This window comes from Chanodichthys erythropterus, chromosome 18, assembly GCF_024489055.1.
Source record: "Chanodichthys erythropterus isolate Z2021 chromosome 18, ASM2448905v1, whole genome shotgun sequence".
In the NCBI taxonomy this organism is placed as follows: Eukaryota; Metazoa; Chordata; class Actinopteri; order Cypriniformes; family Xenocyprididae; genus Chanodichthys; species Chanodichthys erythropterus.
This window is the reverse complement of record NC_090238.1, coordinates 6,770,667-6,797,673: the sequence shown is the minus strand read 5'-3', so window position 1 is coordinate 6,797,673 and position 27,007 is coordinate 6,770,667. Positions and strand designations below refer to the sequence as shown.

General features: G+C 35.3%; 2 protein-coding genes across 2 annotated transcripts; both read left to right on the top strand.

Moving 5' to 3' along the window:
• LOC137007145 (uncharacterized) lies at positions 1–8,712 on the top strand. Its single transcript, XM_067368462.1, has 8 exons — positions 1–87; positions 646–846; positions 931–1,052; positions 2,327–2,555; positions 5,249–5,451; positions 7,603–7,755; positions 7,994–8,087; positions 8,182–8,712. Exons 1-8 carry the CDS (start codon positions 13–15, stop codon positions 8,419–8,421), a joined length of 1,317 nt encoding a protein of 438 aa, XP_067224563.1. The 5' UTR covers positions 1–12; the 3' UTR covers positions 8,422–8,712.
• Positions 8,713–8,749: 37 nt separating this feature from the next.
• LOC137006943 (coiled-coil domain-containing protein 162-like) lies at positions 8,750–26,638 on the top strand. The gene is made up of 24 exons (XM_067368109.1): positions 8,750–8,861; positions 8,948–8,997; positions 9,112–9,288; positions 9,818–9,935; positions 13,312–13,474; positions 13,601–13,739; positions 14,740–14,887; positions 15,027–15,122; positions 15,223–15,387; positions 15,664–15,872; positions 15,970–16,108; positions 17,109–17,229; positions 17,457–17,569; positions 18,509–18,658; positions 20,193–20,246; positions 20,317–20,484; positions 20,631–20,783; positions 21,015–21,149; positions 21,246–21,398; positions 24,635–24,844; positions 25,223–25,343; positions 25,427–25,477; positions 25,642–25,763; positions 25,969–26,638. Exons 1-24 carry the CDS (start codon positions 8,805–8,807, stop codon positions 26,080–26,082), a joined length of 3,126 nt encoding a protein of 1,041 aa, XP_067224210.1. The 5' UTR covers positions 8,750–8,804; the 3' UTR covers positions 26,083–26,638.
• The last annotated feature ends 369 nt before the right edge of the window (positions 26,639–27,007 follow it).

The following is a 27,007-nucleotide window of genomic DNA, read 5'->3' as shown; positions in this document are numbered from 1 at the left end:
TCTTTGGCTAGAATGGATGTGGATCGGTTGGCTGTGCTTTTAGACATATGGACATGTGAAGCAGAATTTCTGGAGCACAAAATACACGTATGTGATGTGTGAGTGTAATTGTAATGATGCTATACACTACAGTTCAAATGTTTGGGATTGTTTAATGTTTTTGAAAGAAGCTCACCAAGGTTGCATTTATTTGATCAAAATATTATTAAATGGTATTATTATTATTTAAAATAACTGTTTTCTATTGTAATATATTTTAAAATCATTAAAATATTATGTAATATATTTTAAAATTAATTTATTCCTTTGATGCAAGTATGAATTTCAGCATCATCACTCCAGTCTTCAGTGTCACATGATCCTTCAGAAATCATTCTAATATGCTGATTTGCTGTTAAAGAAACATTTCTTATTATTATAAATGTTAAAAACAGTTGTGATGCTTCATATTTTCCAAGATTATTTGATGAACAGAAAGTTTAAAAGAACTTGGATATTTGAACTGAGCATTTATTTCAAATATAATATAAATGTATTTATTGTCACTTTCACAATTTAATGCCTCATTGCTAAAAATAAAATTATATATTTCTTTCAAATCACTTACTTTCCACAAACTTTTGAGCAAAAGTCTTGTATTCACAGCTCTTGAATTGCTATTTGGAGGCGTATCAGCATGTCACAGATCCAGAGGAACAGTCCAGATTGGCTCAGGTCATCACAGATGTCATGCACAGAAGGCCACAGATTGATTTTACTGCTGGATATTTTGTTCAAGCTTACAGGGACACTATCGTCTGCCTCCACAGCCACCAACAGCTCATCAAACTAGTGCTGAACAATCAGGTAACTTAGCATTTGCTGTGTAATTATGTTGAACCCACCTAAGCTGTCAAATTATTTTATGCTTTGATGTTTTCTGAACGTTAGATTGATGAGCAGCGGCAGTATCTGGAGAGAATATGGAGGGAGGGACAGAATGGTTGTTCTAGCGAATACGGCCTGCCACCAAACTACATCCCTAAACATTTGGTTTCGGTTGGTGGAAGCAGGTAAAGATTAAAAATAATCGTAAATTCAGCATAAGTCAAATGTTTACATTGTTTACTTTATTAAAGTAAATGCTTTTTTTCCAAGTTCAACCTTCTTTAGTGTGTAATGTTGCTGTTTGAGCGTGAAAAATTCTGCAAAGTTACAGATTACAAAGTCCCTCCAGCGGGAGTTATTCTCTATATCAGTGTCACTGTTTCTGAACTCCCTGATTGTAGTCTTGAATTTTCATTTGGGAACGTACGTCACAGTATTCCTTATTTAAATAATTCCCACCAAAAGCATATGCAAAATAAAGGGGTGACAATGTAAAATATGTGGAAAAATAACCTTTTTTGGAACATATAAGCATGAAAAATTATTCTAGTAGAGCCCAAAAACAAAATCATGGCTTTTTTATGCTTGTTTACTTGTATACTTGTTTCTAGTTGAGCATGATACTTGTCATTCCTGTAGTTTAAATAATTGAGCATGGCACTAACAACAGTAAAATCATGTGTTTGATTCCTAGAGAATGTTTTAATTTTAAAAAATATATATATACGTTGAATGCAGACCATCTGCCAAATGTATAGTTCTAATTGTAAATGCATGACTGCATGTGATGGATAAAAGCAATGCCCACCTTTTATTTTTGTTAAAATTACATATCACATTAAGGGATGCATCACAAAATGAATGGCAAATGTTTTTTAAAATATATACACTGCCCTCCAAAAGTTTGGAAACACCCCTGGCAATGTGTGGTTTTGGACGATATCAGCATAAATCCTTATCATTTTTTTGTGCAAATACATTAAAAGTAACTTGACATTATCATTGAAAACCAGCAATAATAATTTTCATTTTGATTGCATAATAATGGCAATATATACATGTCAAAATCAGACATGCCCCTTTGCCAGCTGTGATGCCTGGTTACTGGTTTAAACTTGGCCCAGGTTTGTAAAAGAGTTTTGGGTCAGCACACCTTAATAGCTTCAACAATTGTTTGCCAATTAAGTTTAGAATACAATTAATCAATTAGAACCCAATTTAGGTCAGATAGCTGCTAATGGTGGATATTTTGATGAATCGTTATGTAATAACATATGTTTTCGTAGTTTGTGTTCTCCCTTATCAGTGCAAAGTTATCACAAATTAAAAAGGATTTATGCCAATATTGTCCAAAATCCCACTTTTCTAGGGCGTTTCCAAACTTTTGGAGGGCAGTGTATCTAAAAGCATAAAAGACAAAACACTTGTTTTAGGGTGTCTCCTTGTGCCTTTGTTGCAGGCCTTCTTTGAAGAGTGTGTATTTTTTGGAGATACACCCCTCATTGTGTTTGGCGTCTCAGCTGTACGAGGGTCTTGAACGGGCCTGTACTGAACTATTTGAGCTGCACAGAGCGAAAACACCATCTCAGAGAGTCAAACTTGAGCAAAGGCTCATGAAAATGGCCCTGTGTCGCTGGCACATGCTTGCAGCTCCTGGAACCACCTACAGTTCTCAGATCCGGAGAGATGTATGTGTCTTTTTTTGCTCCAAATAAGCTGAGATGCCGCTGTCAAACTTAATGTTTAGGGGGGAGGGACGGAAGGAAAAGAAATAGAAGTATTTTAATAATATTAAAGTATTAATAAGAGAAATTTCGGTACAGCATCAGCCAGACACAGCTTATGTTCTGACTGCAATACTATCATATTGCTCACTATTTGTTATTTAAATTTATGCATTTAAATAAAAATGCATGTTTTATTTAAAAGGGTCATGAATTGAGAAATCAAATTTCCTTTTGACACATAAGAGGTCATTGTACTATAAAAATATCCTGTAAGTTTCAGAACTATAAAGTATAGCAAACATCTGAAGTTTTCAAAACAGTTACACACGTGTGACGGTGGGGACGTTTAAATTATCTTAATATGAAAAAAAAACTATTACCCTTTACTTCCAAGTCTTGAATGTGACACGCCTATCAGAACAGAGTATTTCAAAGAGATGGTCAAAAACATAATAGAAAATAGCCTATTCTAAATAAGGATGTTTTTTTTTATTTAAAAATATTGATAACATAATAAGTGGACCTCAAAGAACGTTATACAATTTTAAAGGTGCCATAGAACGCTTTTTCACAAGATGTAATATAAGTCTAAGGTGTCCCCTGAATTTTGTTGTCCTGTGAAGTTTCAGCTCAAAAGATTTTTTTAATTCATTTTTTTAATTGCCTATTTTGGGTCATAATTAAATATGCGCCGATTCAACGTGCTTCAATGCTCGCGCTCCCCGCCCCCCAAGCTCGCAAATCTAAAGTACATTGCATGAACAAAGTTCACACAGCTAATATAACCCTCTAAATGGACCTTTACAAAGTGTTCATCATGCAGCATAAACGATCATGTAAGTATAGTATTTATTTGGATGTTTACATTTGATTCTGAATGAGTTTGATAGTGCTCCGTGGCTAAAGCTAACATTACACACTGTTGGAGAGATTTATAATAAATGAAGTTGTGTTTATGCATTATACAGACTGCAAGTGTTTAATAATGGAAATAGCGACGGCTCTTGTCTCCGTGAATACAGTAAGAAACTATGGTAACTTTAACCACATTTAACAGTACATTAGCAACATGCTAATGAAACATTTAAAAATACAATTTACAAACATCACTAAAAATATCATGTTATCATGGATCATGTCAGTTATTATTGCTCCATCTGCCATTTTCCGCTATTTTCCTTGTGTGGTTACCTGCATAAAGTCTGATGATTCAGCTCTGTGCTGCTCCAGACGTTAATACTGGCTTGTCTAATGCCTTGATCATGGGCTGGCATATGCAAAAGTTGGGGGTGTACATATTAATAATCCCGATTGTTACGTAACAGTCGGTGTTATGTTTTGATTCGCCTGTTCTTCAGAGGTCTTTTAAACAAATGAAATTTACACAAGAAGGAGGAAATAATGGAGTTTGAGACTCACTGTATGTCATTCCCATGTACTGAACTCTTGGGTAACACTTTAGAATAACTCATGCTATGAAGCATTAGTTAAGCATTAGTAAATAGTCAATTCATCATTTATAAAACATTAATAGACATTAGTAAGCCATTTATAAATACAGCTATAAATGCTTTGTTCTTGATTTATAAGCATATCTATAATGAGTTTAATAATTGTATTTTCATACTTTATTAATGATTAATTTATCATTTCTAAATTATGTATTTCATTATTCACAAACCAGTTATTTAGGAGTTGTCAGTGGTTCATAAGATCATTTAGGAAGTGTGACTAAATGATTAATACAATATTTAAATGGACATTTATGCATCTTATTATTTAGACACATAGTAATAGTTACTTAGTGTGTTAATAAATGCTTTATTAACATATTCCTAGTGTCAAAACTTCCACGGTACTAACTTTAAAACATTAGAGAACAGCAGTGCAGAAGATCACTGAACCTTTAAATCTCATTTATAAAAGCTTTACAGAGCATAAATAGTCCTCACTTTAGATGAGCTCACAAAAATAGTTAACTGACAACTTCTAAATGTTTTATAATTACCTGAATTAATCATGAATTGCAGTAGGAATGTGTGTTAATAAAACACACTAAGTAACTATTACTATGTGTCTAAATAATAAGATGTATAAATGAATGTTTAAATAGTTTATTAATCATTTACTTACACTTACTAAATGAACCACTGACAACTCCCAAATAACTGGTTTGTAAATAATGTAATACTTAATTTAGAAATGATACATTGATTATTAATAAAGTATGAAAATACAATTATTAAACACATTATAGATATGCTTATAAATCAAGAATAAAGCAATTATAGCTGTATTTATAAACTACTTACAAATGTCTATTAATGCTTTATAAGTGATGAAATAACTATTAACTAATGCTTAACTAATGCTTCATAGAATGCAGTTATTATAAAGTGTTACCAACTCTTGTTATTCAGCTATGCCAAGATAAATTCAATTTTCAATTATATGGCACCTTTAAAAACAAATGCAGTTCATGACCCCTTTAAAAGTATGCAATGATAAATATTTTGAGCAGTAGTATGTAACATTGATGTTGCATTTTCGTTTCAGCAAGTGACATCTATTTATTAACTAACAAAGAAATAAATAAGGTTGTTCTACATTATTTATTAAATTTTGAGTTTAATCTTCATTTATTCATGTTTCAGTTGTTCTCAGATGGGTTCATGGAGGATCCTGTTCTGGTCAGAGAGCTGGGAATATCTGTTGTGAGATCTGCCGAGGAACAGGAGAGGAAACAAGGCAAAGACAGACAGTTGTTCATGCTGAAGATGTTCTGCACATTGCTAGAGCTCGTCACACTCCGTCACCGCATCATTGAATCAGCGTCAGAAACTGAACACCTGTCCCAGTTGAGTTGGAAAACAGTATTGCTGAGCAGTTCAAATTTCCCTTGATTATTTTTCCTTGATAACTTCCAGTTATTGAAACTTAGATGTGGCTCATTCCTTCATTTCCACAATGAAGGATGGGGCAGAAATAGCTTGAAGTCCATGTAACAGAAATTACAGCTCGCAAATGGACTGTTTAAGTATTCAAGTCAGAGAGGGTGGAAAATGTTCATGAAAAATTTAATTATGTTTTTGGAACATAAGTGGAAAAAAAGATGAAAAATGTATAAAGTGGCCTGTTGCATTTTCACATTCTATCTCTATCTATCTATCTATCTATCTATCTATCTATCTATCTATCTATCTATCTATCTATCTATCTATCTATCTATCTATCTATCTATCTATCTATCTATCTATCTATCTATCTATCTATCTATCTATCTATCTGTCTGTCTGTCTGTCTGTCTGTCTGTCTGTCTGTCTGTCTGTCTGTATATCTGTCTGTCTGTCTGTATATCTGTCTGTCTGTCTATCTATCTATCTATCTATCTATCTATCTATCTATCTATCTATCTATCTATCTATCTATCTATCTATCTATCTATCTATCTATCTATCTATCTATCTATCTATCTATCTATCTATCTATCTATCTATCTATCTATCTATCTATCTATCTATCTATCTATCTATCTATCTATCTATCTATCTATCTATCTATCTATCTATCTGTCTGTCTGTCTGTCTGTCTGTCTGTCTGTCTGTATATCTGTCTGTCTGTCTGTCTGTATATCTGTCTGTCTATCTATCTATCTATCTATCTGTCTATATCTCTGTCCATCTCTCTATCTATCTATCTATCTATCTATCTATCTATCTATCTATCTATCTATCTATCTATCTATCTATCTATCTATCTATCTATCTATCTATCTATCTATCTATCTATCTGTCTGTCTGTCTGTCTGTCTGTCTGTCTGTCTGTATATCTGTCTGTCTGTCTGTCTATCTATCTATCTATCTATCTATCTATCTATCTATCTATCTATCTATCTATCTATCTATCTATCTATCTATCTATCTATATCTCTGTCCATCTCTCTATCTATCTATCTATCTATCTATCTATCTATCTATCTATCTATCTATCTATCTATCTATCTATCTATCTATCTATCTATCTATCTATCTATCTATCTATCTATCTATCTATCTGTCTGTCTGTCTGTCTGTCTGTCTGTATATGTGTCTGTCTGTCTGTCTGTCTATCTATCTATCTATCTATCTGTCTATATCTCTGTCCATCTCTCTATCTATCTATCTATCTATCTATCTGTATGTCTGTCTGTCTGTCTGTCTGTCTATCTATCTGTCTGTCTGTCTGTCTGTCTGTCTGTCTGTCTGTCTATCTATCTATCTATCTATCTATCTATCTATCTATCTCTCTGTCTGTTTGTCTGTCTGTCTGTTTATTGTGCTGTCAATCGATAATTGCACATTTTTCTGTAATTATTCTCGATCAATTGCAAAGATTCAATCAAAGAATCAAAAATTTGAATATATTTTTATGTTGTTATACTTTCACATTGAATCACCAAAATAATGTAGAAACAACACAAAGACAGTATATTTGTTTAATGGCAATTTAATTTTTTCTTTTTCTCAATTTTAGCCATTAATTATAGACATTAAACATTACAGTATAACTGAAAGCTATCAATTTTTATTTAATAGGCTTTTAAAAAATATAACAGCTTTTAATTTAAGTGAACATAAAACAATCTTCACATAAACCAGTCATAATAAATGTCACATTTAACAGCCCTAATATAATTAATTTTATTTATTTATACATAAATGTGTATTTTTTGCTGATTTAATCTGCCTTTAATAAACAATAAATAAATAAAAAATAAATAAGTGTGTGCCTGTGTGTGTGTATATATATATATATATATATATATATATATATATATATATATATATATATATATATATATATATATATATAATGCACACACACACAATTATATTTTTTATACATTTATATTTTGTTTTGATTTTAATTTTTGCTGCTTTTAAATTTTCCTTAAAATGATAAATGAAAAAACAGCTTAAGTTATCAAACTCTCAACTAAATGTCTTTTGCTTTCTGTCATGTTGCTTAGACTATATAAATCACTGGCCAGAGTGATGGGCTATGATGATGTTCATTTGTACATGCGGCCGGTGCAGTTTGAGTTTGCTGTGCGGAAAGAGATTCCAAAACAACTTCCTGTGTTCATCACCACCCTCCAGGATGACAAACAGAATGTTGACAGGTAAAAGTCTATAGGACTAATATTGACCTGTCAAGCTCATTATCAGCATCTGTTGAAAGCAATGAATTGAACGCAGTGTATAAGGTTTGTTGCAGCCTAAATGCTGTAATTAGTGGTTGTTTTTAAGGTTTGCATATCTATTTCTCAATATATCATTAATAAGCCCTCTTGCTCCATTTCTTCAGATCAGAATGTGTAAAATCTAGTTCATTTCAGTTTATCTCTTTCTGTTTCATAGGTTTGCTCCAAATAGCCTGCCTCTCTGTGTCCAGGAAATTGATGAGTGTCATATTGGGAAATTTAGCTTTCAATCTAATGAAGCAGTTCTACAGGTAATCTCATGATTTATAATTGTCCTGCACATTTGGCTCATTATTTTTGTCCAGTATATGAATCATCATTTGACCTTGTGTTTCTGTGCATCAGCTCATGAATCAGTCCAGCCTGGAGAACCTGCAGGTGGTTCTGGTGTGTCAGGTGGTTCACAAGAATGCTCTGATTGGAGCACTTAAACAAGCATCCTTGTGCTATAGGACAGAGAAGCTGGATCAATCCTCAGATACAGACCTGCCACTGCAGCATGAGGGATCTACTTCATCTGAAACCAGGAGATGTGCCTTAGCTACTAGAAACAGGTCTACATGTATAAAGAAAATGAAACTTTAGGATTTTTGCATTGATTTTCATGACAGTTAAGCATAAAAAATGTAAAAGATATTCTGATTTTAAATACATTGAAGTGTTTTATCATTATGCTTTTATTTGTTTTCCTGCCTTTAATTTATGTTAATTGAAATGAACAGAAATCACTGTTCTTATAGTTCTTATAGTAATTATATCCTTATTGCAAAATACAATGCCATGGTTTGTGAGATTTTTTAGTTTTTTTTACCCACATGTAAAGTAATTTGGATATACATTTTTCCAAAATATACATTAAGACGTGTTTTAACTGAATATAGAACCACCGTGTGAAATGTTTGTTGTAATTCAGGCTTGCAGGTGCTTTTGTGTCCATTCAGCTGGAGAAAGTGGGACTTCGAGATGAAATGCTGAATGCATTTATAAAGAAGAAAGAACAGACGAGTGTGCTAAAGCTAAACTCTGTATGTAGGCAAGCGTGAAGAGGAAACTGATTTGATTTGCTAAATAAATGGAAATGTTCCTCATTCCTTCATTCTACTTTCAATAGGAAGATGTGGCCAGGATCAAGAGAAAATTGATTTTGGAGTTCTGTCACAAGTATGTTTAGTCAAAGGACTATGTTTTCCATACTTTGTTTTCTATAAAAGGAGGAATTTAACCTAAATTTTTATATTACAAGCATTCTCTGCACATTCTCTGTATCTCTTTCAGATTTAACATGCGCATGTCACAGAGTTGTGTCCGAGGTCAGGTTGTTGCTCTTTGCCACAGTCTCACCTCACTGCTCTGTGAGGTTCCTCACATTCGTGACAGTCATTTTGTGATGGGAACACCCAACGAAACCAGATCAGACCTGCAGTCAGAAGGCAGATTGTGTCCTGATCCAAGGTAAAGCATATAGAAGAAAATACATACAGAAAAATGTGCTTAAAAAGCATTTGAGCTTCTAACCATTTTGATCATTTGGCTTTTGCTCAAATGCTTGAGTTTTGTGGACCAATACAAATTTTTTAACAAGTCATTTTGTTAATGCATGAGTTGGGCTGAATAGTGAATGAAAAACAATGTCAATGTCAAAGAATGTCAAAATGACAAACAGTGCTAACTCTCAAGTAACAGAAAAATAAAATTTAAATGCATATTTTAATGTATATTTCAAAGTTTTGATGGATTTGGTATCATTACAAATGTGGAAAACAGTCAAAATAAACAAAGAAAAATAAATAAATGCATGCAAAAAAATACACAAATTAGTAAATGCATGAATGCATGCACAAAAAATGCATAAATGCATGCAAAACTAAATGCACAAATAATGCATTAATGCATAAATAAATTCATACATGAATAAAACAGTAGTCATTACTGTTCACAATGTAAATGCCTTTATAAATAAAAACTGCTTCTGGCTGTTCAGGACATTTCAGCCTCGTCCCAGAAGACTGTTATCAGCCAATGGAAAGACTCTAGTAAATCTGTGGTTCATCCCTCATTACACAGAAGTGCTGCTCATGTTCAGAAATCTGGAGGAGAAGGTAAGAAATGCATCTATGACTAATAAACATGGCATAGTGTCCCAATTCTCGTTAAAAAAGAACCCCAAAATTTATGTTCATTGACTATTAATATACTATTCATGGGTTTATCTTCCCCCAAAGTATAAACATTGAGCCTCCCAGGCACCATCCAAACATTAAGAGAGTTTTGAGAGATTTTAGCGAGATTTTGGGGCGCGGCTACTGTAGCGGATCGAGCAAGAGGCAGTTTAGCTGGTGTGGGACCATGACTGATGCGTTGCATGGGAAAAGACATTCAGCTTTGTTTACAGAATTGCAAGGAATAATTTAAAGATTAAACGGGTCATGAACATGTCAAAGTGAATGGGGCATTGCGATGCAATGCGCTACAATGGACACAATACCATACAGCATCATCATGCTGGCTCTCACGTCTGATCTGGTGGGGAGCGCACTCCTCGCCTCAAGCCAATGAGCAGGAAGAGGCTGTTGAGATTGAGGATGTCTGAGCAATTGCAGCCTTGCCTAGCCTGCCCTGCATATGACAATCTGCTGGATGTTATGTCTCGTGCCACGTAAAGATTAGATCTGCCATGTAAGCGTGAGAAGCGCAAGCTCCCACGTAACCACCTCAATTAATGCTTCCTGTCAGGACATATCCGCCCAGCTTCTTCCTTTCTACCTCCAAGAGTCTTCCCCTTATTGGGGAAATCCATATTCTGTTCGCATCCATCATTCACAGGTAAAATTTGCTGATGTGGAGGGGATGCAGTAATATGGTTATGTGTCAATGCTTCCAATTGAAGAGACACTGGCTAGCTATCTCTTGGTTGGTTGGTGAGGCATCCGCAGTGAAGACACCGTCTCTGCCAACTAAGCTGCTGTGTGTTACATCAGGGCTGAATGACAGAGCATATGCGGCAACGGGTCAGGCAGGGGCGGCTTTGTGCACAATGACCATGCTGCAAACCTACCAGGCTGACCTATTGAAAGAACTGGACCAGGAGCAGGGGCTGCCTCCTAAAGCGATGGAGGAGCTTCGCCGTATCGCAGATTTGGCTCTCTGTGCCACAAAACAAACTGCCACCAGGATCGGTCGATCCATAGCAGCCATGCTGGCTATGGGGAGACATATGTGGGTAAACCTGGCTGACATCGGGGATAAGGAGAAAAAACAGCATTTCGGCACATCCGTTGATTCACACATTGGTCTGGAAGTTTTATAAAAACCTTTATAACGTGCCGGTCCAGGTCCACGCTTCAAGCCACGAAAGTGCCGGCCCATCCCAGTCTAAGGACTGGAGGCGAGACCAGAAGGTGAGCACCGCTTCTCGTGATCCCTCTCCTTCGAGGGGCACAGCTTGGAGAAGGCGTGAAACCAGAGGGAGAAGAAAAGAATCTTAGGGAAGTTATCCAGAGTAATTGCTCTGAGCACTCTGGCATCCCAGAGGCTAAATAACACCTGCCTCCTTCCCCCTCCCCCCTTCCATCCCCTGACTGAGGTCAGGTGGGGCTTTGACATACTTTTACATCTGGCCCTGAAGCTGGACCTATGATGTTTTTGGCAGCATGTTCTTATTCCATCATCTGCCTTACTGATGGTTCGGCATTAGAGGCTGGTTGTGAAGGTGTTGTCTACATCAGACAGTTTACTAAGTATTAGGCTCTCAGTGAGCCTCCTTAGTTACTGCCTTCTATGGAGCATGTTATGCCCTCTCACTATGAGTGGCATTTTTTGCTCCACCCTTTTTTATGCAATTCCAAGTGGTATGTTCTCTCTGAGCCACCTTAGAGTTGCCCTGAATATAGAATGTAGCTAGGCCTTCTCTCTCTTAAGAGAGTCAAGCATATTGAGGCCTCCATTCTCAGAGCAGAACTTGGCAGTTATACTGAGTTGTAGGCTCCGTTTTTGGATCGAACAAAGATTGAACAGTTTACAATAAACAAAAATGGCATCAAACTCCCTACTTTCCCACATTATCAGTATTTACAGCCAGGCAACCAAAATTTGAAAGGGCAATCCAAACTCAGCGTCAAAACAGGCAGATGGGTCAAATATAACAAAGTACCTCAAAAAAAAAGCAATTTTGATTCAGTCTCTGATACACATTCAAACTCTCTTAACACACACAGATTTTGCACTATACAACCAAATACTCTGCACAAAATAAAAGATCTCTCTGTTGAGGAAGTGATGACATGCTTTTTAAAGTACTGTGCACCAATCAGTACATCAATCAGCCTGCAGGAACCAATCAGGATGATGTTCCTAGACAGACACACACACACAGAGACACTCACAGAAAAACAGAAATAGAACAAAACACAACCATAGGGTCGTAACAAAAGCACCCAGATTTATTCTTATTAAAGTGCCCCTATTATGGATTTTTGAAAATTACCTTTCATGTAGTGTGTAACATAGCTCTAAGTGATTGAAAACATCCTGCAAAGTTTTAAATCTGAAAGTGCACCGTATATAAAGTTATTGTCTCTTAAAAGTAAGAGTCGACTCTGAGTCACGAGTCATTTGTAAAACAAATCCCAAGGGCTAGGTTCGCTAACATAAACATAAAACAACTTATTTCCTCTCTGAGTCTTCATTGTTAGAACAGGGCGGAGCACCATCATTATTATAATACAATGTAAGTGATGCAAGCACTGTATACTGTACTTCGTAGTACTTCCGCAGATTAGCATCACGCAAATAAGGGGTTTGGAAAAATGAATCATTGAGTGAATCATTTGGGAGTCGTTGAGCAAATAAGGTAAAAATAAATGCATATTATAAGACCAGAATGCATATTATAAGACAAGTGTTTTTTGACCTTGCATGCTTGTAAACCTGCTGTTGGGGACTCCCAAAACCAAAATAGGAACCTTTCAAATGCCATAATAGGGGCACTTTAACTCCACTAGGATAGCAATTGCAAATTCTTGGCCCTCCGTGAGGCTCCCTGCGAGATATGCTAATGCATGGGGTGTCGTTAAGTCTCCTCTCGATGTAGAGAGTCGTCATGCTGAGGCTTACGCTCCAAGAGCACAGCTAATGTCTGCTAAATTGTTAGGCTCTTTGCGAACATTCTTGGCTGCTGCGAGCATCGTTAGGCCTCCTCTCTCTACAGAGTTATCTTTATTCTCCTGCTGAACGTTTACTCTTTGAATTCTTGTAAAGTTGACGCCTTTATAACTCTTGGGCAAGAAGTATTTCCTACTGAAGTAAAAGCGTATCCAAAGCAGACTGCCCAGTGCATTATGAGTGTTGAAGTTTTCTTATCAAGTCACCACTCACATTTTCTTTGGAAAATTAAACAATCATGCATTACTTTTCATCACTTTTCATTTTTGCTTAATGTGTTTGAATCAGCTGGTGATTTGCGTATTCTTATTACAGGAATGCCACCAGGCTCTTCAAAACACACTGCAGATTATCGCAGCTCTTCATGACATTGTCTATTACTTGGTGAGCTTTGCTCGTCTGGGGAATACAAACACTTCCTTCAGTCCTAACAGCGCTCAGAGGCTCACAGCAGACTGGGGCGGCTTAGAAAGCATCGGTATATGATAATTCTGTAAACACACAGTGTGGCTCGTATCTCGTAAAATATACAATGTGCTGTTTTTAGCTGATATTATGTCACTTCCAGCCCAGTGTTTCCTTACACTCTGATGTTTGTCCAAAGGGGCTGAACTGTGGGATGTCCAGCGACAGATTGACTCTCTCTGTGAGCCCAGAAGTTCAGAGGATGTCGGACGGCTCCTGCAGCTACACAGGGATGTGCTCTTCCTGCGCTTCGATACCGCAGTGCGCTACATGATCAGGTGCTTGAAAATGACAGATTTCACAGTATTAGAGATGATATAGAGGAGACTAGGATTTTGTGAAAAATCTAGTTTTAAATGCATGTTCCAATGAGATGTGAACTTTGTATTAATGCTGGTTTGTTTTAAATGTTTTTATTTTACTTTTATTTTTGTAATTCCATTGAAGAAATATCCAGTGGTGTAACCATTAGGTAAAAATAATAGTATATAATAATATATAACTATTATTACATTTTAATGTACACGTTATATAAACATTTTAGACATTTTTCAAGGTTTAATTTTTTATAAAAGTATAATGAACATTTGTTGGTTGTCTTTTTTAGGTTTTACCATTTGACAACCTGAATTAACCTCTAATATTTAAAAAATACTCGTTTCCCCCTCAATTAACAATCTCCTGGTAGTTGCAGAAGAGAAGATGGTGTTGTTATATTAGTATCATTGATATACTATTGTAGTTTTCATTAACATTTTTAATTAGTGTTTATTGTTATATTTTTCGTTTACATTTTAATTTTAAAGTTTAGTAATTTTGTTGTTTTTTTGTCTATTTTATTAGTTTTATTTTTTAATATGTGTAGTTTTTATTCATTTTTATCAAGTTAAACTAGATGAAAATGAGAAATGTTGCATTAGCAAATAGCTGAAATGAAATATTACATTTTTAAAATATATTATTTTATTTCAGTTAATGTTGTGTTTTTATGGTTTTATTTAACTATAATAACCCTGGTCTATATATATTTTTTGAATAACTAAAATTGAGTATTATATCATTGATCTGTATTCAGATAAACATATTAGGCTGTTCAAGATGCATCGGCGCTGTGCAGACCAATCGGCATCAAAGTACCACAAGAGCGTTTGGAGAGCAGATGACTCCTTATGCTTTTGAATTGCTCTCGCAGTACTTTGATGTCATATGCCATTCGGTCTTCGTGGCGCCAATGCATCTCGAACAAGCCTAATATCTCCATTCTTCTCTTCCCACAAGGGATGCGTTCCTGTCCTCTGGAAACCTCTCAGCCTATCAGAGTGTGAGGGAAAACATGAGCCACGCCCTCCCTATCATGAGTGACAGCATGCTGCCAGTTTCCAGTTTTCTCCCTGTTCCTCAGCCGTTAGAACCGACCTGCCTTCAGGTGAGAAACCACCAGGCCTGTCCAGCATATACATGCTCATCCTTCAAAAGCATCACAGAATGTACCTCATGAGATAGGTTGATGAATGTCCATGTATATTGATTCCAGCAGGTTCTGCTTCCTTTATTTGTGGTTCTAGGCACAAAAATTGTATCCATGGAGATCTTTTCTTGCAATGCATGGATCCCACCCTTTGATCATATGGGACATCTCGCCTATTGAGCATTACATGCAGGTGGGTTACCCACATACTTGTGAGTTACTTAAATGCTTTTTTTAAAGTCTTCCTCTGTTTCATTAGCATCAGGATCATGCAATCTTGTGTTTTTTTGTAGCTCTGCCTCTGTGATCTGAATGACCGCTGTAGAATGGAGGCTAATGGGGCGATTCTGGGCGTATCTCTGATCATTGATGATGTGCTCAGTAGTGGAAGAGATGCAGCACCCCTCCGGCTACAAACCACAGGAGACACCAACATCACAGCAACGTCTGATAGAGAAGTGCTTAAGAAAAATTCAGTATTTAAAAATTGTCTCCTTGTTCAGTTCAGAAGTTAAATTGGAATGACTGGAAGATAAATTCAAAGAAACATAATTTTGTGTTAAAATAGCCTTGATCTGGAGATATTGAGATGTTTATCCAGCATATCTTAGCAAAAACAGTAGAGCATGGTGTTAACAACACCAAGGTCATGGGTTCGATTCCCATACGTCTCATGTTTGTTGCTCATACGTCTCTGTTTGTTGAAGCGCATTTAACTCATTGCCATTTTTCAGGTCCTTAATGATAACATGGGAAATGAGGAGAGAATAATGGAGGTTGCGTCTAAAACTCAAGACCCCATAGACTCCCTGATGAACCAGCGGGGATTTTTACTGCTCTGGAAGCAGGTGGAAGTTTTTAAAGAGAGCTGGACTCAACGACAGATGGGTGTCGAGACAATAAACAGCCCAGCACTGTTTAAACACTTCTCTCATCTTTACAGGTCATGAACATTTCATCACTATTAAACACTCTTTCATAACAGTTTGTGGTGAAACAAATATGTATGTGTTAACCTGACCCATGATCTTGTGTTGTAGGGTGGAGATTTACTTTCCCAGCATGCAAGCACTGGCCCAGCAGATGGATAAGGAGAAGGAATATGAGATTGTGCTCTCTCAGACTCAGTCTGTCGTCCCACCACCTGGAGCAACAGATGTTGAAGTCAAAACATGGCAGGTACTGTGCATGAACCGGGGATTTTATCGTGAACTAAATCTCAAACTATTGAAAATATTCTGTTAATTGAAATACAGCTGAAATAAAATAAAATCTAAATATTGTATGAAAAACTTGAACTAAATGAAAATTGGAAATATTGCCTTGGCAACTAACTGAATTACATGTAAGAGATAAAGCACTAAAATTACTAACTGGAAATAAAATGAAATAAAACTAAAACAGAAATAAAAAATAAATTAAACCTACATAGTAACTAATAAAAATGACAAAAGAACAAAAAAAATAATAAAAAAAATAAACTAAAATAAAAATAAAAGCTTAAAATATAATAGCTATCTCTAAATATTATTAAAAACTATATTAGTATATAAATTATAATAGTATATAAAGTTGTAGCACTAAAATCAATAACTGGGAATAAATAAAAAAAATAAAACTGGTTTAAAACTAAACCTGGATTAAAAATAAATTAAACCTAAATGGTAATATTTAAAAAATAATAATAAAAATGACAAAAGCACAAAATTACAAAAATGATAACTGATAACTGAATATAAAATAAAAGCAAATTCAAAATATTCATAAAAACTATAACAGTATATAAATTATAATAGTATATAAAGTTGAAGTTCTAAAATTAGTAATTAGAAATAAAAGCTAACACTAAACTAACAATCAAATTAAAATAAATTAAACCTAAACAGTAATATTAAAAAGACCCAATAAAAAAGACAAAAGCACATACTAAATGTTAAACTAAATTTAAAATGGTAAGTGAAAATATAAAGTTCAAAATATTAATAAAAACTATAATGGTGATAAAATGCTACATTAATACTGATGTGAACCTGCTCATTTTATTTTGAAACACTGGGGTCTGTGAAGCAAAGATCTGAACAATCATTAAATCAATATAGCTATGAAACAAAACCTTTGACAATTCATTGATGTGATTCTTTTGATTGATATCTTAGTATGTTTGCTGTGTTTGTTGTAGTTACTGAGACTCTTGGAGATCACGGAGTGTGACATGATCCGAGCGCTTCAGAAGAGGATTAACAGTGAAATAACTCTAGTGATGTCGGAGCGCTCACGGCATGACACGGGGCTTCCCGCAGGTACCCAGCAGCCTCTGCATGAACCCAGAGGAGATCAAAGAGCACTATGGGAGGACTAGGGCTTGGCCTGATTCTCCCTGCAGGCTGTCATTAGAAAGCCAATAAACTTCAACACAGCTAGTCCTATATTTAGGATATTATAATGTTTCCATCTAAAAAAACTGTAGTCCTTTCTAGAATGCTTTGTTCATCCCAATCTTCTTCTGCTGTCTTCACATGTAATGAAGAATTGTGGAAACGGCCTTCAATGAAACACAGTGTCTCTTTAGAGAGACCTCAGATTGTGGAGGATTTCATCCAGCGGTTGATGAGCGGTGCTGAGGGTGAGATCGATGGACAGGTAAATATTTCTCACTAAAAACAAAGCTTCCCAAAAGGGGCTTTTTGGGTCAAAGTAAATGTTGTTCATGGCAGCCAATGAAGGCCAAAGGCTGGCATTATGCAAATGTGTTACAAACCTATTTAGGTTCATGCAGGAAGTAAGAGACTTGAATTACATTCACAAACAGCTATAGGGGCTTTCGCACCAGAGGAACCTTTTCATAGTTCCTAGAACTATTGGTGGAAGTACCCGGATTTTACTATAGGAACTACCAGTGACGGAAGTGAATGTTGATTGGCCGAACGTATGCAAAACACTGGCACCTGCCTTTTTTAAAAAAGCCTTTTACACACAGTTTATAGCTTATATATTTACTCCACAAACCAACTCTACAAACATGGAAAAGAAAGATAGATCTCTCGAATTGAGAAAATCCAACGCAACTTTGAGGGGACCAAGCAAAAAATTATTATGTATTTCTGCTCAGCTAGTGAGGAAAATACTTTTTCATATAACGTTACTGTTTTCTTTCTTTGTATAACAGCTCTATCTAATAACATATTAGACAGGCTGTTTAACAAATCGTAAACTAATGAAGACGGAGAATGTGAGCGCTTCATAGTTCCTACTGGCGGTGCGAATGCAAACAGGAAAATGGCCTTAGGGGAACTATTAGTTCTCGGCGAACCACCCTGGCGGCTAGCTCATAGAACTAAGTTCCTAGAACTACCCGGTTCGAAAGCCCCTGTTATTACACACTACATGAAAGGTAATATCCGAAAAAGCATTATAGGGGGAACTTAGGGGCACAACCTTTTGTGAAAGGTTCTTAATGGAACCATAAATTCGAATAAAGAACCTTGATTTTAAAGAGTGTAGGATTATGATAGCATTGTTCAATGCCATGACTGATATAGCTTGTAATAGACTGATATATAAACATTGAGTGTTTTCTAGTTGACGTTCTCCAGCACTCATCTGCAGCAGTGTCTGACTGACCTGGCTTGTGCTACAATGAATCGTGAGCGGAGCATCTTCCAGAGCTATTCTCAGTTTTATGAGCACATCCTTCAACAGCAGGAACAACTACTCTACCAGAGAGAGCAGGTACGCCTAGATTAGCAGTCAAAAGTTTGGTGTCTGTAAGATTGTTACTTGTTTTTGAAAGAAGTCTTATGGTCAGGAAGACTGCATTTGTTGGATAAAAAAATACAGTAAAAACAGTAATATTGTGAAATATTAATATGTAAAACAACTGTTTTCTGTTTTAATATATTTGAAAATGTATTTCTGTGATGTCAAAGCTGAGTTTTCAGCATCATTACTCCAGTCTTCAGTGTCACATGATCTTTTAAAAAAAATCATTCTAAGGTGCTGATTTGCTGCTCAAGAAACATTTCTTATTATTATCAATGTTGAAAACAGTTGTGCCGCTTCACATTTTTGAAAACCATGATACATTTTTTTTGGTAACATTATTAAATTTAGGATCCATTTCTCACTATTAACTAGTTGCTTATTAGCACGCATATTACTGGGATATTAGCTGTTTATTAGTACTTATAAAGCAAATATTATTGCCTTATTTTGCATGACCTTATTCTACATTCCTAATGAGTTACCTAACTAACTATTAATAAGTAGTACTTAGGAGTTAGTTACAGTTAAAGTCAAAGTTACAGTTTTTTTGTTTACACTTTATTTTAAGGTATCACTGTTACAGTGTAATTATAAATTTAAATACTGTGTAATATTAATTAACAACATGTACTTACTGTAGGGTTAGGGTAGGATTAGTTAGTTGCATGTAATTATGCATAATTTACTGTTATTACTATGGTAAGTACATGTAATATATGTAACAATGACACTGTAAAATAAAGTGTTACCGTTTTTTTTCAACTGCTTACATTTTCAAAACTTTGCCTCTTTTTTCCAAAACTTTACACACAAATCCAAGAATTGCACACACAAAATGCAAAATGCCTCACATCTCTTGCAAAATGAAGCAGTGCATTCAAATATCATAAACACATCTCTTGTCTTACGTTGCAAACACCTTTGCCATAATATTCTATTTTTGGATATAGCATATACACACAGTTATTCAAAACCTAAAGCTCTTCTTTCATTTCTGTACAAGATTGAAAGTAATTGGTAGAGAGATGTTGAAAAATTCACTGTAAACACGAAAGCAAGATTGAAACTAAACTATTTATTGTTTTACTGAAAGCATTTGTGATTGTGAATACAGTATTACACAGTACGAAAGAAAAGCCATGTGTAGTTGGACAGAAACAATGGTTATGTTTGAAAAAGGAAATCAAGATACTTGAAGGCTGAGAATTAGTGTGGTTTTGCAGATTTGCCATGTTGTTCTGTTATTTGAGTGTCAGGTTTCAGAAATTGTGTGACAAGGATTTTGTGTGTAAGCAGTTGAAAAAAAACTGCAATAGTTTTTGCAATGGACCCTAAACTAAAGTGTGACTTTTTTTTTTTTGGATTCTTTGATGAATAGAACATTTAAATAAACAGCAGGTTTTTGAAATAGAAATATTTTGTATTAGTGAAGTGACAGATTCAGCAGAGGTGCAGCAAGATGCATGCATCTTTCTCAACTGTGAACAATCTGTTTCTGCAGGATGTTAAAGAACTAGAAGCCAAAGAAATGCAGGCCAGTGACCCCTACAGAAAGGTAAACTCAGGTTTGTGCATATAGTACCACGATTCTTCACTACATTATCAGTAAACATGTCTAATCTCAGGTGGCGGATGTGTGTCGGGGGATGATGGGTGACATCACCGCTCTGCGTGCAAGATTAAGTCAACTGGAGGAGGAGAAGCGAAGCTTAGATGAACATCTCAACCTCAAACACAGAGAACGCAATGACAAATTGGTTCGCCAGCTCTTTTCCACATGTGTTCTTCTGAAGGTGTGTAAGCCTGATCTGAAGACCCCATCAAATGTGTTGGCATATGGACTAAATCTATAAAAGCGTATTTTGATTTATTAAAATAATTAAAACATACATTTTTTTTACGTGATGTCAGCTAGCTCAACTCTCTATGCCGTCCACAGTCACGTCTTGACAAATACCATATGAATATGGACCAAGATGTGCGACAGCTGGTGAGCAGCGTGAGGAAGGAAGGCGTGGACAGAATTATCAAACTGAAAAATAAATTGTCTTCCACCAATGATAATGAGACCCTCATTCACACACTTCAGGAGGTAAACTGCTAGAATAAGCTTGGTCATAAAAGAATAGCCATAAGTTAAATTGTTTAAATAATATCTCACAAATTTCAGAGTCATATTTCAGAGTCATACACACTGCAGAGATCAGTTTTCTTTTTGCAAAATATAATTTCCAGTTTTGTCTGTTGATTTTTGGGAAGAAATGTGACTTGGAACGCTCTTTTGTGACTTTGATTCTACAGTCATTATCTTTGTTTTATTCAGAAAGAGGTATTAGAAGATCTTTATGCTGAGAATAGCAAGCTGGCTGGACTTCTGTGTAAACTGAGAGCCTTTAGCCACTGGAGGCTGGTGATCGGTCAAGAAAAACTGCAAAAAGAGCTGCTGCAGTGGCAACTGGTATTAATAACATGTTAAATAATCCCAGGCATTGGTTAGATCTTTCTCCTCTTCTTTTGCCTGTAGTAACACTGAATGTTGCCCCTGTGTGTCCAGAATGAGGTGTCGTGTAAAAGCAAAGCTCTTCAAGTGAAGATGATATCAGAGCAGAATGAGATTGCTCGGAAACAAGAGCTTGATGCTGTGAAAGAGGCCATGCTGCAATGTAAGAGCGACTATGAGCACATCAGGAGACAGATCATTCAGCAGGTACGACCCTGAGCCTTCTCATCTTCACGTCCATACTTCGGCTTTGCTGTGTGCAAACCAATCCATAATAAAGACAAAGACAGGTACCTGAAATATATTTATGATGCTTCTAGATCTATGTGGATTAAAAATTAACTTAGTTTTTCTTAATTATGATCTCAATCCAGGGTTGTAAAAAGTACTGATAAATTATACTTAAGTTAAAGTATAGATACTTATAATTTACTCAATTAAAAGTGCCCCCCCCCCCCCCAAAAAAAAAAAACTGCAACACATTTAATTTAATTTAAAGTTGAAAAATTAGTGTTCTGAGCCTTTTAAAAATGCAAAGTAGAGATTTTCTAATTTTAGTATTTTTGATGCAAAAATAAACTATTCCTGTCAAAAATCACCTTTCTAATTGTTCTTTGTAAATCTCTAGAACACAGCAGATGTTAAAGTAAACCAATATGCTGAAACCTGTTCCCTAAATATTTTCAGTTACAATTTTCAGCAGATGATTTTACTGTGCTTGACTTTGGAATATAGTGATTTTTAGACTACTAATCAAGACTAATTAGAATATCATCAAAAAGTTTATTTATTTCACTAATTCCATTCAAAAAGTGAAACTTGTATATTATATTCATTCATTACACACAGACTGATATATTTCAAATGTTTATTTCTTTTAATTTGGATGATTATAACTGACAACTAAGGAAAATCACAAATTCTCAGAAAATTAGAATATTGTGAAAAGGTTCAATATTGAAGACACCTGGTGTCACACTCTATCAGCTAATTAACTCAAAACACCTGCAAAGGCCTTTAAATGGTCTCTCAGTCTAGTTCTGTAGGCTATACAATCATGGGGAAGACTGCTGACTTGACAGTTGTCCAAAAGACGACCATTGACACCTTGCACAAGGAGGGCAAGACACAAAAGGTCATTGCAAAAGAGGCTGGCTGTTCACAGAGCTCTGTGTCCAAGCACATTAATAGAGAGGCGAAGGGAAGGAAAAGATGTGGTAGAAAAAAGTGTACAAGCAATAGGGATAACCACACCCTGGAGAGGACTGTGAAACAAAACTCATACAAAAATGTGGGGGAGATTCACAAAGAGTGGACTGCAGCTGGAGTCAGTGCTTCAAGAACCACTACGCACAGATGTAAGCAAGACATGAGTTTCAGTTGTCGCATTCCTTGTGTCAAGCCACTCTTGAACAACAGACAGCGTCAGAAGCGTCTAAAGACAAAAAGGACTGGACTGCTGCTGAGTGGTCCAAAGTTATGTTCTCTGATGAAAGTAAATTTTGCATTTCCTTTGGAAATCAGGGTCCCAGAGTCTGGAGGAAGAGAGGAGATGCACACAATCCACGTTGCTTGAGGTCCAGTGTAACTTTTCCACAGTCAGTGATGGTTTGGGGTGCCATGTCATCTCCTGGTGTTGGTCCACTGTGTTTTCTGAGGTTCAAGGTCAACGCAGGAATATACCAGGAAGTTTTAGAGCACTTCATGTTTCCTGCTGCTGACCAACTTTATGGAGATGCAGATTTAATTTTCCAACAGGACTTGGCACCTGCATACAGTGCCAAAACTACCAGTACCTGGTTTAAGGACCATGGTATCCCTGTTCTTAATTGGCCAGCAAACTCGCCTGACCTTAACCCCATAGAAAATCTATGGAGTATTGTGAAGAGGAAGATGCGATATGCCAGACCCAACAATGCAGAAGAGCTGAAGGCCACTATCAGAGCAACCTGGGCTCTCATAACACCTGAGCAGTACCACAGACTGATTGACTCCATGCCACACGCCGCATTGCTGCAGTAATTCAGGCAAAAGGAGTCCCAACTAAGTATTGAGTGCTGTACATGCTCATACTTTCATGTTCATACATTTCAGTTGGCTAAAAATCCTTTCTTTGTATTGGTCTTAAGTAATATTCTAATTTTCTGAGATACTGAATTTGGGATTTTCCTTAGTTGTCAGTTATAATCATCAAAATTAAAAGAAATAAACATTTGAAATATATCAGTCTGTGTGTAATGAATGAATATAATATACAAGTTTCACTTTTTGAATGGAATTAGTGAAATAAATCAACTTTTTGATGATATTCTAACTATATGACCAGCACCTGTATATTCAAATAGCTATGAGATAATATGCTTGTTATTGTTTAAATAAAGTTATTAAAGGTTACATGATGATTAACATATCATTATTTAATTTAAATAAAATGCTATCAAATCTAATTAAACTTCAGTTCATATATTACCTATTGCAGTTTTTTACATTTACAATATATATATATATATATATAGATATATATATATATATATATATATATATATATATATATATATATATATATATATATATATATATATATATAGATAATATATTATTTGTTTAAAAATGTATAAATCATTAATGTTTAAATAAATCAATAATGTTTATAAATCATTTAGTACCTTTATGGACATTGGACGTTTAGCTACTGTAACAACACTTGTGTAAAGGGTGGTTAGTTAATTTTGGCTAAATGCTTGCTTTAGCTAAAACAATTTTACATAATTGTAATTTGGGTGCAAACATTTTTTTTATTGCCCCAACCATAAACAAGATATTCCTTTAATCATACATCAATGGGAAAAAAATCATTTTTTCAAGAAAATAAAATGTAATTATCAAAACAATGTAATATAAACAGTTTGAACAGTGTTCCCTTATAGTAATCAAATTGACCAACCCTTAAACCTACCCGTACCACCAAACCTGTCCCTAACTTTACCTGTATCACACCTCAATAGCAGCAAAAGTGTTTAGCATTAGAGCATGAAAACAATGGGCCCTACTATACACCCAGTCCAATGCGACGCCAGGCGCGATGTAAGTCTTTTTTGCTAGCTGCAGTCAGACGCAGTTATCATTTTCACGTCCAGCAAATAGCAAATGCACTCGCGTTCATCTGTGCGCCCATGGGCGTGAAGGTCTGAAAATGAGGTGTGTTCAGGTGCATTGTTGGCGTGTTGCTATTTCGAGGCAACTGAAAACGACTGCGCCATTGACCAACAAAAACCTGGTCTAAAATCAATGTTGCAATATAGCAGTAATATGCACCTGTATGCAGGTGCTCAACGCACGTACACTCTGCTTATTACACACACGGGTATGTGCAACAGCACACAAACATGCCAAATATTAAAAATAAAAGGATTACAATGAAGTATTGTACACCTCTGTCTCAGTCTCAGAAGTTGCAGGACGTGGAGCATCGCTCTGCACGAGACGCACAAAGCCGACAGGAGCTGGAGAGCCTGAGGAGGCAGAGCCTGGAGCAGCTGCAGGAAGACGTGGAGGACAGAGAGAGTCGACTAAGGGCTCTGAGCGCACAACTCGAGAAAAACAGCAAAGAGACGGAGCTATGGCAACAGCGCAACCACAAGCAAATCAAACACGTGAGTCTGAACTGCAAGCTTTATGATGCTTTCATGATATCCATAAAACTAACTTCACCTTTTCAACAACTACAAAAATAACCCCTTAAACATGAAAGTGTTGTTTACAAGCTGCTTAATTCATACAAATTAAAAATGAATTAAAATGAATGAAAACTAAATTAATAAAAAAAATCCCATGAAGGGAACCCCTAAAAAGTTCTATATACTGAATGAAGCACCTGACAGAACTCTTTATTAGAAGAAAAGCTTCTGTATAGAATTATAGAGTCATTGGTTCCCAGGGAATGCATGAAATGTACACTTTTAGTGCAATGTAAGTTGTTTTGGATAAGTGTTTGCCAAATGCAAAAATGTTAATGATTTTGTATTTTGAAGGTGAGGGGTCAGCTTCATCAGGAGCGGAGTCTGAAACAAGAAGCGTTCCAGCAGGTGGACAAACTACAAAGTCAGATGCACAATATTGAGGCATCATTGTGTAAATCTTCATTTCCTTCAGGTGCTCATAAAACTGTTTTTATTGGCTGTTTTTAGAATTAAGGAAACATTTTTATTCACATAAATTACTTTTTCATGCTTAAGGACGCCAAAGCTCCTCCTCGAGAAGGCTACGTTTAAGAAACGCATCGACAGGTAAATCAATTTTCAAGTACATTACTGGCATGATTGTCTTTACAATATTGCCAAAGCATTATACAAAAGACAAGTAATGACAAGAAAAATATGCAATATAACAGTAACAAACAATAATATGTGTCCTTTTGACATCTGCTGCTCTGTGGCTTGTTGTATTGCAGGTTTGCTCAGGAACAACTCGGTTATGTCTTTTACAAACAGTAGCTTCATAAACACAACTGATGACCTCAACACTGAATCTGGTTGGAGAGAGTCTTGGACACCTCTGGATAGACCCAAAACAGTGAGTTAATTGATTTTGTAGTAAAAGTCATTTAACATGCCAACCATTACAAGAATAGTTTGCCCAAAATTAATTGATTTCTTCTTCATTTACTATTGTCTTTCCAACCTTTCTTGACTGTTTTCTTTTAATAAAATTCTGAACAAAGAACATCAGTTATGTGTATGAGTTTAATTTTTTAACATTCCATTGTTCTAATTCACAGAATTCCAATCGTCTTCGTCTGGACATTTCAGAGACACTGTTACCCAGTCTTTCTGATGGAATCGCCTCTTCTAACCACCCATCATACCAGAATCTTAGATTGGGTCACAAGTAAATCAATCTAAAACACACAAACTGACACTTTTTGATTTATTTTGAGACTTCTTCTTATTGATAGTGATTGTAGAGAGAAGACAGGATATCAGTGGAGGGAACAGATGTAGTTGGAGGCTGGATCTGATCCTGTCTTCCACTTTTACTTGTGTCCAGTCTAATCTAAATGGCTGTGACAGGTCTGATTTTTTTAAAATCAAAACTGCATTTATCAAAAATATATGTTTAACCATTATTGGGTGAATCTCATGCATATCCAGGTCACATTTCACTATAAAATTCCAATCATTTTTTTTTAGGACCATAAAGATTGTATTATTTTCATGACACATTTCCCCTCAAATTCTCCATAATGATTTTGGGGTGGGACAAATTCCTCAATAGCATTTTTTAATTTGTCACTTGAAATAAAATAAACATTAACTGAAATAAAATAAAACATTAATTTACTTAATAAAAATATTTTATTTCAGCTAGTTGCCAAGGCAACACTCATTTTCATTTCAATTTCATTAACTTTAGTACTAAAATAACTAAAATATAAAAATTAAAACTATACAGACATTACAAATAGTCAATGCAAAAAACTTGTTTTTCTGTAATTTTATAAATTTATATATATATATATATATATATATATATATATATATATATATATATATATATATATATATATATATATATATATATATATATATATATATATATATAATGTGCAATTGCTATTTTCATTGCTTTACAGTAAAGAATATCAAATTATCATTGATATGATTTTTTGCATTACAGAAATTGTATAAAATAAAAACTTTTGCATTATGGCAATGGGAAAACTGTTCCTGTGTCACTTAAATAAATGGATTTTGGACAAATATATTTGGAGTTGTATGTATATGAACCTTTTATTATCTTTAGTCTTGTCATTTATT